This window comes from Hippopotamus amphibius, chromosome 3, assembly GCF_030028045.1.
Source record: "Hippopotamus amphibius kiboko isolate mHipAmp2 chromosome 3, mHipAmp2.hap2, whole genome shotgun sequence".
In the NCBI taxonomy this organism is placed as follows: Eukaryota; Metazoa; Chordata; class Mammalia; order Artiodactyla; family Hippopotamidae; genus Hippopotamus; species Hippopotamus amphibius.
This window is the reverse complement of record NC_080188.1, coordinates 163,123,918-163,142,038: the sequence shown is the minus strand read 5'-3', so window position 1 is coordinate 163,142,038 and position 18,121 is coordinate 163,123,918. Positions and strand designations below refer to the sequence as shown.

Sequence of the window (18,121 nt, the reverse complement as noted above, 5' to 3'; positions counted from 1 at the left end):
GAATAGTATCTTATTGAGACTGCAAAGTGTGTATCACATATAACACCCTGCATCAAAATTACCAGTTGGTTCCATACACCCACAAACTAATATTTATTTTGTGCCCATATCAATGCAAATGAGTGCTAAGCAGTGCAAAAATCACCCTCCCACATTCTCTAGTAGCTTTACCTCCAGTAAAGAGCAAGATAGTGTGAACCTCCTCTACTGCCAAAATTAACAATAATTTTTTTTTCATTTTTTCCCCACATATACACAATAATGGTTCCAATGGCATTGGCCCTGTGACAGCTCTCACCAGTGCACACTGATGGTGATTTTCAATCTATCACAGCACTGGAAATTATCGTAGTCTGCAGAGTAAATTCCAAAACACCACCTGGCACCCTTGGCTGTCAGCAGCAGCGTGGTGCAGCAGCCAAGGTTACAGGTTTGCTCCCATATGGACAGCCTGGCAACACACAGCAAAGCTGTTCTGCAGACACATGCCACACCTGTGGCCAAAACTGGCTTGTTCCATGGGCCACAAAAAGAGCCAGGTGAGAAGCGTGAGGAATGTCAACTGTAACCCACTGACCTGCCCTGCTTCTGGAGAGTCAAAGCCACTCACTCTACTTTCGAAGTCTTCATGGCACCAGCTTTTTAGTACAAATAAAGGTACCTTTCCAAATGGTGATATCTTTTCTCATTATCCCAAAGACAGTATTTCACATCACCAGGCTGTGATAGTGACCAGTGATGGGTCTAACAAAACGCATCAGCACTTTCTCGGACTAAAAGTGTCCGGAATCACCTCTGAAATTAGGAAAATTTAATTTTGCTCAAGAAGTTACCTTGATTCTGTGCTTTTAACTGATCCAAAAGATGAGAATTGCTAGAATTATCACAGAAACTGCTATTAGCATCTGTTTTCCCCATTTGCAAAGTTGATCTACTCGGAGTCATTTCTTGTTCCCCAGAAAAATGAGATGCAGAGAAATCTCTCCTAATTGGAGTTTTTAGAGCATTGGATGAAAGACAACTTGGGGTCTTTTCTTGCTGCCATGAGAACACAGATGATGAAGCCTGATGTCGGGCAATGTCCCGGTGATTCATGGTGCTTTGGGGGATAGCTTGGCTTGCTTTCTGTAAAAATAGAAACTCTTTAGAGTCCTTCAGAAGTCAAAATATTTAAGACTATGTACTAGACTCACAGACATAAAAAAACAAACTTGGGGGTGGGGGAAGCATAAATTAGGAGTTTGAGGTTAGCACATACAAACTACTACATATAATACAGATTAACAACAAGGTCTTACACACAGGGAACTATATTCAATATCTTGTAATAAACCATAACAGAAAAGAACTATATATAATGTACGTACATATAACTGAATCGCCTTGCTGTATACCTGAAACTAATATAACATTGTAAATCAGCTATACTGCAATAAAAAAAGGAAAAAATAATGTTCTAATGAACAGACTTAGCACTGAAGGGTGAAGCCAGCACCATCTGAGGCCCAATCTATTTTAAACGGGCTCAGTTTTTGTATTTATTCTGCATCCCTCATATACTTCATAAAAACATATATGAGTACTCACTGCCGTTTTGAATTCTGAAATTTGACTTTCCTTTGCCCCTTAGTTACCTCCCCCTGTAGCTTTGTACACAGAGACTCAAAATTCAATACTATTTTCAAGACGAATCAAAGAATTATTGTTTAATTTTCATTCATCTTGATAAGCAATGCCTTTGCTACATATGAAAACCCTGGTGATCTCAAAACAAGGGTTAAATGCGTAAAGACAATTAAAATTGTTAAAGCTCTACTGGGTACTTTTTGATCCTCAACATTTAAGGCATCTACTCAAAAACTCAGCCTTAAACTGTTTGCTAAGTTGTGCCATCTCACCAAGTTCATATGTTTAGTGAAACTGTGCCATTAAGTGCCAAACTGGAATTAAAAAAAATAATAATAATAATAACATCACGTGAACTGAAATGGTAAAGGTATATTCTGTAGATACCAGGTGTTTTCAGGATGAGTCCCCAGACTAAAAGCTGGGGTTTCTAAAATATGCATTTTGTTTATTTTATTGATGTTAAGCAAATCTTTTCACCCACCTTTCTCTGCCTTTTTTACCCTTATCAAAATGGAGTTTAAAACACTTGTCAGCAACTTATTTAAAAAAATTGGGGAGATTATGTTGATAATATTCTCACCTGAAATAAATATTTCACTAATAATGATCCCCAAATCTCACATCCCTAGTAGTAATCACCACATCCATCAGAAAGCCTGAATAGGAAGCATTCACCTCCAGGTGCCAAGGCCAGCCAGTGAGTGTCAGGAGTGACTCCAGTCCCACCCTTTCCAAACATGTTCTTTATCATTAGATCTTCACAGAGAAATAATTATGTTGCCACAGTTTCTGTGGAATTCGGTGAACATTTAGTACTTAGGGATAAAGTCATCTCCCGAATCTATTTTACTCCACTCTCACCTACTTTTAAATTTTAAAATATCACAGCCAATGAGCCAGGAACTTTATCTTCTCAGAGAAAGAAAAATGTGTCAGCTTTATGTAAAACAGATTTTTTCTCTATGCTTGTTCTATCCTATATCAAAGTATTTCTTCAACTGCATACTCTATTAAAGGGCCCATAATTAACTTACTTTTGCCTGCAAGGCTTTCACCTCTGCCTCTAATCGTTTTCGTTCTTCAACTTCTTTACTGTATTTTTCTTTTAGATCTTCATATTTGGAACCTAAACACAGACAATGAGATACAGTTTTTACTTCGATCATTTTCTTTTAAAAGATTTTTTTTTGATATGGACCATTTTTTAAAGTCTTTATTGAGTCTGTTACAATATTGCTTCTTTTTTTTTATGTTTTGGTTTTTTGGTCATGAGGCATGTGGGATTTTACCTCCCCAACCAGGGACTGAACACACACCCACTGCATTGGAAGGTGAAGTCTTAACCAATGAACTGCCAGAGAAGTCCCTACTTCAATCATTGATTTTGCAAAGACTTATTATGATATTTGTATCTTAGTATATTTGATAGAAAGAACATCTTGGTTAAGGCAATGGATACTGATCAAATTACTCAAATATCAAAATACATGGAAACATAGGTGTTTTGAATATTCCAAAGCTGAATTATTTTAAAAAATACCATAGAAGGATAAAGTGAAAAGTTTAAAGGTTTACTGATGGCTCAACATAGCTCAGCAGATACACAAATGTATATGTAACTAATGGCTGCTTTTGTTTTTAATGCTTAAATTAGAAGTTGAATTCAAAGTTGAATGAATTTATTTCTTTGGCAGAATTAAAATCTCAATAAAAGAGCTATTTACACAAAGGGAAAAAATCCTTACCACTATAATACTGGCTTGGTGTGAGTGGAGTTGCAAAAATTTTTTGTGGCGTAATGCATGGATTCAGAGAGACATCTGCAGACTGTGCAGCTTGTTGGCTTCTTTCAAGTTCAGATTTACACCTGTGAGAGGATGCCAAATCAGAGCAACAGCTAAAGAATACCAACATCACACGTTCCCAGAGAGCAGTGCACTCACAAAAAAACCAGCCTCTAAGAATTCTTACCACTTCATTTATCCAACAGACATATAATAAGAACTAACATATGAGACAGTCCTTTGTCTTCAAAGGAACTCGGTGTAGTTAGGAAAACAGAAATATAAACTGTGGTGTGCTCCAAGGACAAAGAACAAGATAAATTCAAAGGGCCAACATTGCCAGAACAGAGAGTTACAGGACTCCTGTCACTCTGTAACAATGCAACCATTGCAGTGTCCCAGAGCCCTCCCAAGCAGCATGCCCTGTCCCTTGCCCGTCCCATATAAGGAAAGATATTTGCCCCATTCTTCTCCCACTCAGCACACTGAAGGTAAACATACTCTGCCCAGTCAGTAGGTGACTCGCAAGTTCCTTTGTTCCCTGGCTATAAAGACAGACAAGCAACCCATGCTCATTGACTCTCCCTGGCTACCAGGAAGTTGGCCCGCTGTTCTTGCAGTGACCCTTCTCTCTAATAAACTCTGTCATCCTTACATTCTGCCTTGTGTCTGGAAATACTTTTCCAACCCACACTCGGACCATGACATAAACCAGTAATTACAATGTGATAAAGGCTATAATGAAGATCTGTAATAACCACTAAAGTAGCAAAGAAGAGTTGGGAGGGTTGGGACACAGTCCAACCAGATTTTATATTCTAGGCCAAAAAAAGACACAGTGCTACAAAAAAATCTGGAACTTCAGAAACACAGGAGGAAATTGGTATCATTGAAGCATGGGCTCAAATCATAAAACTGGATGGCATTACTTATAATATTATCATTATAAAAACATAGACTTGCTATACATACCATGTCTTTTATGACATTTTAAAAACACAGATATAAAAATCAAGTTAACATAATGCATTTAGAAAAGATACTGGTGAGAAACAGATCCAGAGAAGTGGAGAAAGTGAGCTATATATAGTCATCCTCAGGATCCATGGGGTGTTGGTCCCAGGACCCCTGCACATAACGAAATCTAGGGATGCTCAAGTCCCTTATATAAAATAGCAGTGGTACACTCAGCCCTCCATATCCATGGGTGCAGAACCTGTGGATACAGAGGGCCGACTGTAGAGTATATGTGTACAGAGTATCCCTACCATTTAAGTTTTAACACCTTTCAGAATCGAACCTAAGAGAGGACTCAATTCTTGCAAGTCTCCAGTCTCTGATTTTAACTTAGCACAAGAAATAAAATGAACACCCTAGTTGAATGGCTAACAATGTGCACCATTCTTTGCCAAGGACCCATTACTCAAAGCAGGGAGTGAAGAAAGTAGTGAAGGAAGTGCCTCAGCACCCTAGCTCTGCCCAGCTCCAAATTCAATCAGCGAAGCAGCAATGTATGAGCGAAAAATGGCTGCTCAGCAAATTGAATCGTCATATTCGAATTTACAATAGGTAACAGCTCTCAACAGAAATATTTTATTAGCGTGAAAAAAGTAACAAGAAGTAAATGAATTTAATCTTAATTTTTTTAAGCATTTATTTATTTATTTGGCTGAGCCAAGTCTTAGTTGCGCCATACGGGATCTTTTAGTTGCAGCATGCAAACTCTTAGTTGCGGCATGTGGGATCTAGTTCCCAGACCAGGGATCGAACTCAGGCCCCCTGCATTGGGAGCACGGAGTCTTAGCCACTGGACCACCAGAGAAGTCCCTAATCTTAATATTTAACTAATTTAATATTTTCAATACTATCATTTCGACTTATAATCAATGCAAAAATCATTAAGATATTTTATGTGTTTTTGTACTAAATCTTCAGAATTTGAAGTGCATTGTGTACTTCCAGCACACCTCAATTTACACTAGCCACAATATCAAGTGCTCAGTAGCAACATGTAACCAGTGGCTACCATACTGGACACTGCAGGTCTATAGACTTCCAAAGGGGTAAAAAGGTTGGTACTACCAGAGATGAATTTTGAAGAACCTTGCAAATCGGTGTTTCTTTTCCCTCTGAAATTCACATCTTACCCCCTTTTCCCTATATTTTCATTTAAAAAAAAGTTTATTAATTTTAAATGTAAATAAAAGTATACCCTATTATTTTTATAAACCTTGTATCTCCTGTCTCCTACGGGAAAAAAAAAACACAAAGCACCACCACCAAAAAAAAAAAAAAAAGCACTAAATTAAGCTGTTTTCTCCTAGGTTTAATTTAAATATGTGAGATTGCCAACATTCACCAGTTTTTGACCAACATTTCAAATGTTGAACCTCATTTAAGATGTGCCTGAAATTGGTGGCCATTGATGGAAGAAATAAGTTCCTGCACTGTACCTGAAGGTTACCAATGAAAATTTAAAAACAATACTCAATAGTTTTTGTAATCTATAGGTTTAATGTCCTTAATAATTTTTATACTATAGAAAAAGTATACTCAATAGTTTTTATAGTCTAATGTTTATACAGTTTGTAAACGTTAATAAACACCTATATCCATCAACATCATAGATAATAAAAATATTTTCACACTAAATGTGCTGTGAGGGTATCCTAACCCCATGATCATGCTGACGATAAGTAACAACTGATAATAATGATAAGATTCATGCTAACATTTAACTGTCACTACGTGTCAGGTATAACCCTGAGCACTTTGTATCTGCAAGCATTGCTACCAAATGGCACTTTTCAATGAAATATAGAAATGTATACAAAAGGATCTTTTCTCCTCACATGTTAAAAATACAAACACTTCTGTCTAAATTATTAAAAACCAATATTTCTAACATTGGCAGCCAAAATGTTCTTTTCAAAAAAATAATTATTCCAGCCTACTGAAGTGAGCTTCCTACCTCCCAAGCACCTGCTTTCCAACACAAGTGCCTCTCTTTCATTCACTCATCCAACAAACATTTGAGGACCTACAATTGCCAGGTACTAGGAATACAGTGATGAGCAAGACAGACAAGGATAGAGTCTAGGAAAACAAAGAAATCAAGACAGAAATTTATTTATCGTTCTAACATTGCAACTTATAGATAGCTACCTTCCCACATGGATAGGAAACAAAATTAGAAAAAGATTGCTATGCACCTAAATTACCATCTTCACAAAGAGACAAGCATACAGTGTTTCCCTGGTACCTACAAAAGGTTGGTTCTAGGACCCCCTCGAACACTAAAATGTGCAATGCTCAAGTCTCCTGTAAAATCATACATAACCTATGCACATCCTCCTGTATACTTTAAATCATCTCTAGGTTATTTATAATCTCTAATACAGGGTATATGCTATGTAAATAGTTGCCAGCACACAGAAAATTCAAGTTTTGCTTTTGGAACTCTCTGGAAATTTTTTTTCAAATATTTTCGACCCTCAGTTGAATCTATGGATGTAGAACTCATAGATATGGAAGGCCAACTGTAACTTTTAAATGTTTTAACTTTCAAAAATATGTTTGCTTTCTAGGTAGAATTAAGATTACTGCAGCTATGCTAGGAAAAAAAATTCTCAGTATCAAAATATTTATTAATTACAAATGGAAAAATAGTAAATTTACAATGCAGAAACCCAGATGACACCCTAACCAAGTGATCCGTTTAAAAGTCAAATTAAATCATGTACTGATTACATGATTAAATCACGTATGAATTAAACGATGCATTGAGAAAGGCACGTCACTACTTCTGTGGTATTCTTACCAAAAATTTATAACCTCAATCTGACCCAGTGATTCTCCATGCAGGATGATTTTGCCCTCCCAAAGGGCATTTGGCGATACCTGGAGACATTTTTGACTGTCAAAATTTGGAGGTGGGGGAGGTGCTACTGGCATCTAATGGGTGGAAGCCAGGAATTCTAAGTATCCTACAATGCACAGGGCAGCCTTCCACAACAAAAAATAATCCAGTCCAAAATGTCAATTCTGCCATTGTTAAAAAATAGCAAACAAACCCAAATTGAGGACTATTCTATAATAAAGGGGACTAGTGCTCTTTACAAGTGTCAAGGTCACAAAAGACAAGAAACAGCTTAGGAAAAAGGTAAGAAAACATCAACTAAATGTAATGTGGAATCCTGGATCAGCTCCTGGAACAGAAAAAAGACAATACTAGAAAAATGAGTGAAATTCCAATAAAGCCTGTTGTTTAGCTAATAGCATTGAATTAATGTTTATTTCTGGTTTGGTCATTGTACTCTGGTTATGTAAGATGTTAACAATTGTTTCTGAAAGTCTAAAGTTACTTAAAAATAAAATTTTTTCTTAAAATGTCTGGGTGTACATTTGTGAAATTAGCAGTGGGGCAATTTCCTAAAGTTTTTTTTGCTTTTAGTCTTTTTCGTTGCTTGTTATTTTGACAAAATTCCACTATTAAAACAAGAAGTTTCCATTTATAAGCTAGCAGTGCTCAGGTTCCACTAAACTTATTCTGATTAACACCTCTAGTTGTTTGGGGGATTTTTTATTGCTTAAATATGGCATTGAAATTGGTGAATTGATTATAAAATGCTTAAGATGGAAGATGGGTCTCTCGGATGGGGATCTCAGTAGGAAAGTCTTCTAGACTTCACTTCCCTGCTCTCAAGCTGAGAGTCCATGGGACCCAACTTAACCACTCTCTTCTAATATCCTCAGTTATTCCACTGTCTTCTGTCCCATCACCCTCACCCCAAAACCCTAAACCAATCCTCCTGTATACCTTCTCAGCATTTATATCCCACATGCTAAAGAAAGAAAAAAAACTCATACAACTCTATAGATTGGTCCCACTATAAACTCCTGGCCTCCAATCTCAACTGAGCTCTCAGTGCTTCTCAGTCCTTTAGAGTTCCCTAGTTTGGGTATTATTTATTATTGCATCACGTAGTAACACAGTGCCTGGCACACGAAGCAGTTTAATAAACATACACTGAATAAGTAAATGAATGTTAGCAACCATTTAATAAATTTATATGGTACTGAGCCATGCAACAATAGGACTGGGCCATATAAGAAAAGAATTAATTTTCTTCAAATCGTTCATTCCATTGGAAAAAAAAAATTGCAGTGTGCAATAATTACATCACAAAAGGAAAAGATAGCTGCAACTGATGAATATATAAAAAAGACATCTATAATAAATACCATTCCCCAAAAAGTTACCTTTTAAGTTCCTGTTCTAGTTTTTCTATTTGTTTTTTGCTTGAGTTCAGTTGTCCTTCTTGAAAATTCACTTGTGACTCCTTGACTTGAAGTTCATGAGAAATCTTTTGCTTAGTCTTCTCCAGATTTTCACATATTTCCATCAAGCTTTGGTTCTCCCTTTTCAGGTTTGCACCCTCAGTTTTTTCATTCTCAACCTAATAGGGAAAATGGGTCTCTTACTCATGAATAAAATTTTAGATAATCTCACTTTGAAGCCTATTGATAGAAAAGTTTTACAAAGTTATGTATTATACTGGCTTTGATTAGGGCTACACATACACATCCTAGAAAGAGAGGCATTAATATGCTTTTGAGAATTAAAAAAATCAAAAATAAAACTTCTAAACCCTCCCTTAGCTACTCATTTTTAAGTTTAGCTGCAAGCCAGTTACTGTAAGAAACTGAAAAATTCTCCCCTAGCAAAAACACTTTAGCAGCAGTAATTGTATTACTACCCGTTGGCTAATGCAGAGGTACAAAAGAAGTACTATTTAACTTTCCATTTACTAGTCCTGCAGAGATCTGGGAATACGAAGATAAAAAGCTCACTCTCAAAAATGAATATCTATTTGGACTGCAACGTGCTCTAATACTGGTCCCAGGTTCGGAGCCAGAGACTTTTGGCCATGTTGGTGCAGAATGCAAAAGCGATGCCCTATTCATGGTCCCAAACAGAAGTGAAAATGGAACTCAGCCGCCCTACACATTAGCAGATAAGCAGAAAAGAAGACAGAGAATGGTGAAAATGAGGTAACTGAAATAAAAATGACTCAACAGGGGACTTCCCGGGTCCAGTGGTTAAGACTCCATGCTGCCACTGCAGGGGGGTGCAAGTCAGATCCCTGGTCGGTGAGCTAAGGTCACACATGCCACATGGCGTGTGGCCAAAAAAAAAAAAGACTCAATAAAGGAGAGGAGAGGGAATTATCACCTGAAGATAGCAAAATCATTTTCCTCTATATTGAAAAGACCAAGATAAGAAATCAAAGACGACACAAACAGATGGAGGGACATACAATGTTCCTGGATTGGAAGAATCAACATCGTGAAAATGTCTGTACTACCCAAAGCAATTTACAGATTCAGTGCAATCCCAATCAAATTACCAATGGCATTTTTCACAGAACTAGAGCAAGAAATCTTACGATTTGTATGGAAACGCAAAAGACCCCAAATAGCCAAAGCAATCTTGAGAAGGAAAAATGGAGTTGGTGGAATCAGGCTTCCTGACTTCAAACTATACTACAAGGCCATAGTGATCAAGACAGTATGGGACTGGCACAAAAATAGAAAGGAAGATCAATGGAATAGAATAGAGAACTCACAAGTAAGCCCAAACACATATGGGCACCTTATCTTTGACAAAGGAGGCACAAGTATACAATGGAAAAAAGACAGCCTCTTCAAGAAGTGGTGCTGGGAAAATTGGACAGCAACATGTAAAAGAATGAAATTAGAACACTTCCTAACACCATACACAAAAATAAACTCCAAATGGATTAAAGACCTACATGTAAGGCCAGACACTATAAAACTCCTAGAGGAAAACATAGGCAGAACACTCTATGACATACATCAAAGCAACATCCTTTTTGACCCACCTCCTAGAATCAGGGAAATAAAATCAAGAATAAACAAATGGGACCTCATGAAACTTAAAAGCTTTTGCACAGCCAAAGAAACCATAAACAAGACTAAAAGGCAACCCTCAGAATGGGAAAAAATAATTGCCTATGAAACAACGGACAAAGGATTAACCTCCAAAATATACAAGCAACTCATGAAGCTTCATACCAAAAAAGCAAATAACCCAATCCACAAATGGGCAGAAGACCTAAATAGACATTTCTCCAAAGAAGACATACAGATGGCCAACACACACATGAAAAGATGCTCAACATCACTCATCATCAGAGAAATGCAAGTCAAAGCCACAATGAGGTATCACCTCACACCAATCAGAATGGCCATCATCACAAAGTCTGGAAACCACAAATGTTGGAGAGGGTGTGGAGAAAAGGGAACTCTCCTGCACTGTTGGTGGGACTGTAAGTTGGTACAGCCACTATGGAAAACAATTTGGAGGTTCCTTAAAAAACTACAAATAGAACTACCCTATGATCCAGTAATCCCACTCCTGGGCATATACCCAAAGAAAACCATAATCCCAAAAGAAACTTGTACCATAATGTTTATTGCAGCACTCTTTACAATAGCCAGGACATGGAAGCAACCTAAATGCCCATCAACAAATGAATGGATACAGAAGATGTGGCATATATATACAATGGAATATTACTCAGCTATAAAAAGGGATGAGATGGAGCTATATGTAATGAGGTGGATAGAACTACAATCTGTCATACATAGTGAAGTAAGTCAGAAAGAGAAGGACAAATATTGTATGCTAACTCACATATACGGAATCTAAAAATGGTACTGATGAACTCAGTGACAAGAACAAGGATGCAGATACAGAGAATGGACTGGAGAACTCGAGGTATGGGAGGGGGCGGGGGTGAAGGGGAAACTGAGACGAAGCGAGAGAGTAGCACAGACATAGATATACTACCAACTGTAAAATAGTCAGTGGGAAGTTATTGTATAACAAAGGGAGTCCAGCTCGAGGATGGAAGATGCCTTAGAGAACTGGGGCAGGGAGGGTGGGGGGGACTCGAGGAGGGGGAGTCAAGGAAGGGAGGGAATACGGGGATATGTGTATAAAAACAGATGATTGAACCTGGTGTACCCCCAAAAAAATAAAAAATAAAAAAAAATGAAAAGACAACCCTCAGAATGGGAGAAAATATTTGCAAAGGAATCAACAGACAAAGGATTAATCTCCAAAATATATAAACAGTTCATCCAGCTCAATACCAAAAAAACAAACAACTCAATCAAAAAGTGGGCAGAAGACTTAAATAGGCATTTCTCCAAGGAAGGCATATGGATGGCCAAGAGGCACATGAAAAGCTGCTCAACATCACTAATTATTAGAGAAATGCAAATCAAAACTACAATGAGGTATCACCTCACACCAGTTAGAATGGGCATAATCAGAAAATCTACAAACAGTAAATGCTAGAAGCGGTGTGGAGAAAAGGGAACGGTCTTGCACTGTTGGTGGGAATGTAAATTGATACAGCCACTATGGAGAACAGTATGGAGGTTCCTTGCAAAACTAAAAATAGAATTACCATATGACACAGCAATCCCACTGCTGGGCATATACCCAGAGAACACTATAATTCAAAAAGACACATGCACTCCAATGTTCATTGCAGCACCATTTACAATAGCCAGGACATGGAAGCAACCTAAATGTCCATCAACAGATGAATAGATAAAGAAGATGTGGTACATATATACAATGGAATATTACTCAGCTGTAAAAAGAAATGAAACTGGGACATTTGTAGAGACATGGATGGACCTGGAGACTGTCATACAGAGTGAAGTGAGTCAAAAAGAGAAAAACAAATATCATATATTAACACATATATGCGGAATATAGAAAAATGGTACAAATCAACTGGTTTGCAAGGCAGAAATAGAGACACAGATGTAGAGACCAAATATGGACACCAAGTGGGGAAAACGGGGATGGTTGGGGAGGGAATGAATTGGGAGATTGGGATACCAAATAGTACACTCTAAATATATGCAGTTTATTGTACGTTAACTGTATCTCAATAAAAGTTCTTAAAAAAAAAGAAAAAAAAAAAAAAGACCAAGATAAAACCATTCATCCAAATAATGAGTGAATAGTTTTAAATACCAGCATTTCAGTGATACCTTCTGTTTTTGCTTCTGTAACGCAGCCTCCAGGGTTTCAAGTTGAAACTGCCTTTGCTGCCTTTCTTTCTTCAGTTTGTCAAGCTGTCCTTCAAGCTCTTGAATTTTCTGAAGAGCTCTTGTAGGCAGGCCTTCCTTCCATTCTTCCAAAGCCCAGCTCATTTTGCTCTCCTTTCTTTATTATTCAAACATTTATAAATGAACTGAAAAGAATAAACAGACTGTTGGTCTTACTATAGCAAAATGAAACTTATAGTCTCAGAGACTAACAAATCTATATAACCACCTCTAAGAATCAAGTTTCAAAACTTGCCCCTTTCAAAAGATAACAAAGTATAACATCCATCTTCTCCACCCTCTGCAAGGTGACTACCAATAACTGACTCTGAAGTATCAATAGCACACAATATGCATGTTTGGCTTCCCTTTGCCTTCTGTTCTTATTTCTCATTTTTGATTTCTTATATGGCTACCTGCTTTCTACCATTCAGTTTGTTTTCATTATACAAGACATGAATATACTGCTATCAGGTTTCTGGTGAAATAAGTCTTACAGGACAAATAAAATGCATGATAAGTTATTTTGCAAATGGTCTTCTTTCCTCTCCTCATGTCATTAATTCCCATTCATACTCTGTCCCTCTTCCTCCAGGAAGCCTTCCCTGAGGACATCCATCATAATCTGGTCGTATCTCCCCATCAGAGTCTCTCATGGCACAGGTACCTCTGTCTCCTCCCAAGTGGTTATCATTTGTTGAGTTTGTTGGGTTAACGCATGAATGAACAAAGAGTGAATGCCATGTTAGCACTAGAATCAATGCAAAATGCAGTAAAGTCATTTTGCAGACAGACCTTGACCAGGAATCAGGTATATAGCCTTAGTGATTCAAATCCCTGCTCAGCTACCTACGAGATGTGTGACCTTGGGCATGTTATTTAACACCTCTGTGCTTTGGTTTCCTCATTTGTAAAATGGGAATAGTAACGGTGGTGGTTCCCTAAATCTTTAGAACAGTATCTCCTAATAAGCTTTCCATACATATTAGCTATTATATTAGCCCTTGAAAACACTTTTTGATTTGTATATCGCTGCCTATGGTACCAAGACAGAAAAGGCCTACCTCTTCTTTCTCAGACATATCTTAGAAAACTTAAATCAGCTGGGAGAAAAGTATGGCAATTTGACTGTATTCATTAACCTTTAGAACTTAAATGAAAGAAAAAGCATTCATTTCCCAGTTAATTTAGCAACACGGTGAGAATCCCTTTTTTACTAAATGAAGTCCACAACCATTTTAGTGTTTTGTTTCAGTTGACTTTATCAATGAAATTTTTTATCAGAACACAATAAATAGTTGATGAAAGTACCAAGAATAATAAAATTTTTTTTCCAAAAATTAAAAAAGAAGCAAGGGTCTCGGAAAACACGTAATTTAGTATCAAGCCTTGGAAAGCTCTGTTTTCTCGGCCATTCCCACCACCCCCCAACCCCTTTAGTTCTTTGAACACAGCATCTAAACTCCATTCCCATTTACCCCAAAACTTAAAGGAGTCTCATGCCTCTCCACTAATAAGACAATTCGCACTGCCCCAACAGGCTACTCCTTCTATTCCAAACTAGCCTGTTCACTCAGGGGTTCAGGGGTGGGGGTACCATACCTCAGAGGCACAGAATTATAACTCCTAAACAATTCTGCCAGCCGCTGAAATCATTACATCAGTACGCCATAGCGAACAAAATATTAAAAGGAGCAATTTAAAAAGATGATACAGATGATGGAAACAAACCGAAGGAAGACTGGCAAGTTAAATGCTTTTCCATTTCAAAGTCTAAGATACTGCAATAAATAAATGGTTAAAGCAATCACCAGACCCAAGCTAATTTTGATTAGAGGGGGCTTTGACAGATTACGGCATCAACCATTCAACAATCTCTATGGAGTCACTGGACGAAAGGACAAAAAAGACAAACCTCAGCGTAAAATGTAAGGGGCAAACGGATGGGAGTTGGGGGGGGGGGGGAGAGTGATGAAGAAAAGCCCAGGATATCAAGGTTCATGCAAAAAGGATCTGCAGGACTATGCTTCTTCTAGAAAAATGCTCTTTCTATCTTAACCGTGTGGAGGACACTCTCCATCCCCGAATCAGTCAACCCCAGAAAGTGTCCGAGGAAGCTCTTTTGTGACCGTGTGACTCGCCCACCCCGGGCACTGCAGGCCCGTTTTGAGCTTTCCCTTTATCAGAATTCCCCATCTCCACCAAGAAACCCGAGTCCCCGCCTACAGTGCCACCGCGGAGCCTGTGAATGAAAACTTTGCCTGCTCCTCTAGACTAGGCTCAAAATCATTTATTTCTGAATCCTCATCCTATAGGGGAGCCAGGTGCACAGGTGCAGTCAAATAAATGTGGGAGGCAAGACAGAAATGCTCTCGCAACTAACAGTAGGCACACCAACCCGCTGCCCAGATGAAAACCCTCAAAAACCAAGTTTCCATCTCCTCCACGCAACGAAGGACCGATGTCCAAATTTCAAACAGGAGGCGCGGAAGGCTGCAAGTAAATACCTGCTGATGTCCACGTCTTTTCCCTTGCAAAGGAGGAAATGATCCCCCAAAGGGCGAGCCCGTGTCCAAGCAGGGCCTCTGGACACTAGTGCGAGCCCACTTTTACCGGGAGCAGAGGGGCGCCGACACCCCTATGAACCTGCCCGGGGGCCGATTCCCTAGCCCCGTCAGGTGGGAGGAGGCGGCGGCCCACCTGCACCTTCAGTGCCCAGGAGCGCGATCCCCACAGGCATCTCTGTCCAGTAACCCCCTTGCAAAGGGCCAGGGGCTCCCTCACGCCCGCCGCCAGAGAGGACCCTAGCAAAACGCTCACCTTGATGGCAGGGAAAGGAAACCAACCCTTCAGAGAGTCAGGTCCTAGTACAGCTCCACGGGCTGGAGAACAGACTCCAATTCAAACTGCCCGCGACCGCCACCCGTTTTCGATTCGCTCGCTTCCGGCCCCGACCAAACTCGTCTCAAAGCCTATTGGTCGCTGTTAGCAGCTATCAGCCAATCCGTTTCCGCAAGCTCAGACTGCCGCCTTTGATTGGTCCTTTCGGATGGATTTAAAAATCAAGCCACACCAGCAGAGGAGCCAGTGCTGGTGCCACAGGGTTTTTTGTTGTTGTGGGGAGGCGGAGCCCACGTGCTGCAGCGGAGGCTGGGAGGCGTTGTGAACCGCTATTTCCGCAAAAGCCCGGGAAGGGGAAGGCTGATTAGGAGGGTGCGGTCTATCGGCTACTGCCAGCGGGAGGGTGCTGTCTGCTAAAACTCTTTATACTGCATACACCTATCTACTTATTAAGTATATAATTTAGGACATAAATACGAAGTATTGGGCTGCCACACGTTCTTCATCCCGTGTCATTCTTAACAATTCTTTGAGGAAAGTACTCTTGTTTTTATTTAAAAGTTAACTGAAGCACATAGCAGCGAAGTCATTTGAAATTGAGTCTAGAACATGAAGGATCTCACTCTTAACTGCTGTTCTCTATCCATCATATGCTAGAAGAGGTGATTCTGAACATTTGTTAGCTGGGATCCCAGGGGAGAACACTGTAACCAGAAAAATCGTGGAAGCAGGATGCAACCTCTCCTTTTTTATGAAGTTCACTAGTATTGTGTGTATTTGTGTACCCGTTTTATTTCTCCAGTCTAAAAATAAGCTTCTAAAGACAGGAGCAAAACAGTGAATTGTTAAGTTAATATATCTCTGATGCTGTTGTCTTCTTCAATAGATTCCAATCTCTCTGCCTCCCGCTTTTTCCCTTTCTTTAGACTGTTCCTGCAGCTGCTTACCTTTCACTGAAATTCTGCTTATCCTTCAGTCCCCAATTCAAATGCCACATTCTTCTTAAAATTTCACTATTCCCACGCAACTCTTAGAAATAATAATTTCCTAGGCCTTTCCTAGAACTTGGTTTATACTTCAATTTTAGGATTTTTGCCATATCATAATAGATGGATAGATAAATATAGATATACATATAGATATCCATGTTTATGTCTGGCTCTCCCTTCAGATTTAAAAATTCCTGAAAAGTCTTTTTAAATTCATCTTTGTGTCCCTAGTAACTCCCTAGTAACTTTGCACATATTAACTTAAAATTATCGGGACATCCCTGATGGTTCAGTGGTTAAGAATCTGCCTTCCAATCCAGGGGATGTGGGTTCCATCCCTGATCAGGGAACTAAAATTCCACATGCCACAGGGCAACTAAGCCCCTGCGGCCTCAACTACTGAGCTCACGCGGTCTGGAGACTGCCCTCCACAACTAGAGAGAAGCCCTTGCAACACAACCTCTGAGCCCACGCGCTGCAACAAAAGATCCCGCATGCCACAATGAAGATGCCACATGCTGCAATGAAGAGCCCATGTGCCGCAACTAAGACCTGATGCAGCCAAATAAATAAATTTTTTTAAAAATAAAATAAAATTATCTTGGGAAGTAAAGCTACCAGCTGGAGAAAGGCCTTGTTCTCCAGTCTCCTTGAAGCCCCAAGGAGAGAGGAGGGAGCAATTAAGGGAGGAGAACTTTTAACAGTCACTGCCTTATCATCTAGTATCTGGCTCTTTGGGGATTTGAGCCAAATTTTGACTCCAACAATTACAACTACATTGCTTCCCATGGTAATTATGCAACTATGTATTAGCTGCCTAAGGAAAACAGAACTAGAAAGACAGGAATGGAGGATTTCCAAGGTTTGAATGAGAAATTTGCAGTTACTATTCTTTCATTCATTACCTAACAGATGTCTATTAGTGACCACTGTATAGCCAAGCTTTGTGTTACACTCTTCTGTAATAAATAATAAAGAAATACATTCACTTCTTGAACAAGGGAATTATGTGATGGATACTATTATACCAACTTCAGTGACATTTTTTGTGACTTCAATTTTATGATTCCCTTCCCCTGCCTCTATTTTTCCCCAGCTTGTTTTTTTAGGGGAAAAAGAGTAAAACCTAACCAACTAAATGTAGATGTTTTTGGAGAGTCCGTTTTCAGCTCCCTGCCTTTCCTTTTAAAAATCTACTCCCTGACTGAGCCAGTCCACTCACCCTGGACTGTTCATCCTCCATCTCTACTTTCTACCTATGAATCAGAGCTCTTGAATCTTTTTAACTTTTCCTCTCCAGCACAGATGCAGGGCCCATCACAATTTTTAAAGATTATACTCCATTTATAGTTATAAAGTATTGCCTATATTCCCTGTGTTGTACCAACTATCACTGTAGCTTTATTTATACATAGTTGTTTTATACCTTTTAATCCCCTACCCCTGTCTTATCCATCCCCCCTTCCCTTTTCCACTGGTAACCACTAATTTTTCTCTGTATCTCGGAGTCTGCTTCCTTTTGGTTATATTCACTAATTTGTTTTAACTTTATGTTCCACATATAAGTGGTATCATACAGTATTTGTCTTTCTCTGTCTGCCTTATTTCACTAAGTATAATACTCTCTAAAATCCATCCATGATGTTACAATTGGCAAAATTTCATTATCTTTTGTGGGTGAGAAGTATTCCACTGTCAGGTGCATCTGTGTGTGTGTGTGTG

At 39.0% G+C, this 18,121-nt stretch overlaps 1 protein-coding gene across 2 annotated transcripts in view; it reads right to left on the bottom strand.

Annotated features, from left to right (window-relative positions):
- The window catches only part of CENPF (centromere protein F), a 60,051-nt gene extending 44,529 nt beyond the window's left edge, over positions 1 to 15,522 (bottom strand). Inside the window, exons 1-6 of one of the 2 annotated variants that reach the window (XM_057728869.1) lie at positions 15,390 to 15,522; positions 12,513 to 12,715; positions 8,676 to 8,872; positions 3,375 to 3,496; positions 2,664 to 2,755; positions 834 to 1,125 (exon numbers count right to left, since the gene is read on the bottom strand). In XM_057728869.1, coding sequence (XP_057584852.1) covers positions 834 to 1,125; positions 2,664 to 2,755; positions 3,375 to 3,496; positions 8,676 to 8,872; positions 12,513 to 12,674 — 865 coding nt within the window. In that variant the 5' untranslated portion in view covers positions 12,675 to 12,715; positions 15,390 to 15,522. Of the gene's footprint in view, positions 1 to 833; positions 1,126 to 2,663; positions 2,756 to 3,374; positions 3,497 to 8,675; positions 8,873 to 12,512; positions 12,716 to 15,389 lie in introns of those variants that run through there. The other variant, XM_057728870.1, reaches the window with a different exon arrangement.
- Positions 15,523 to 18,121: the final 2,599 nt, after the last annotated feature.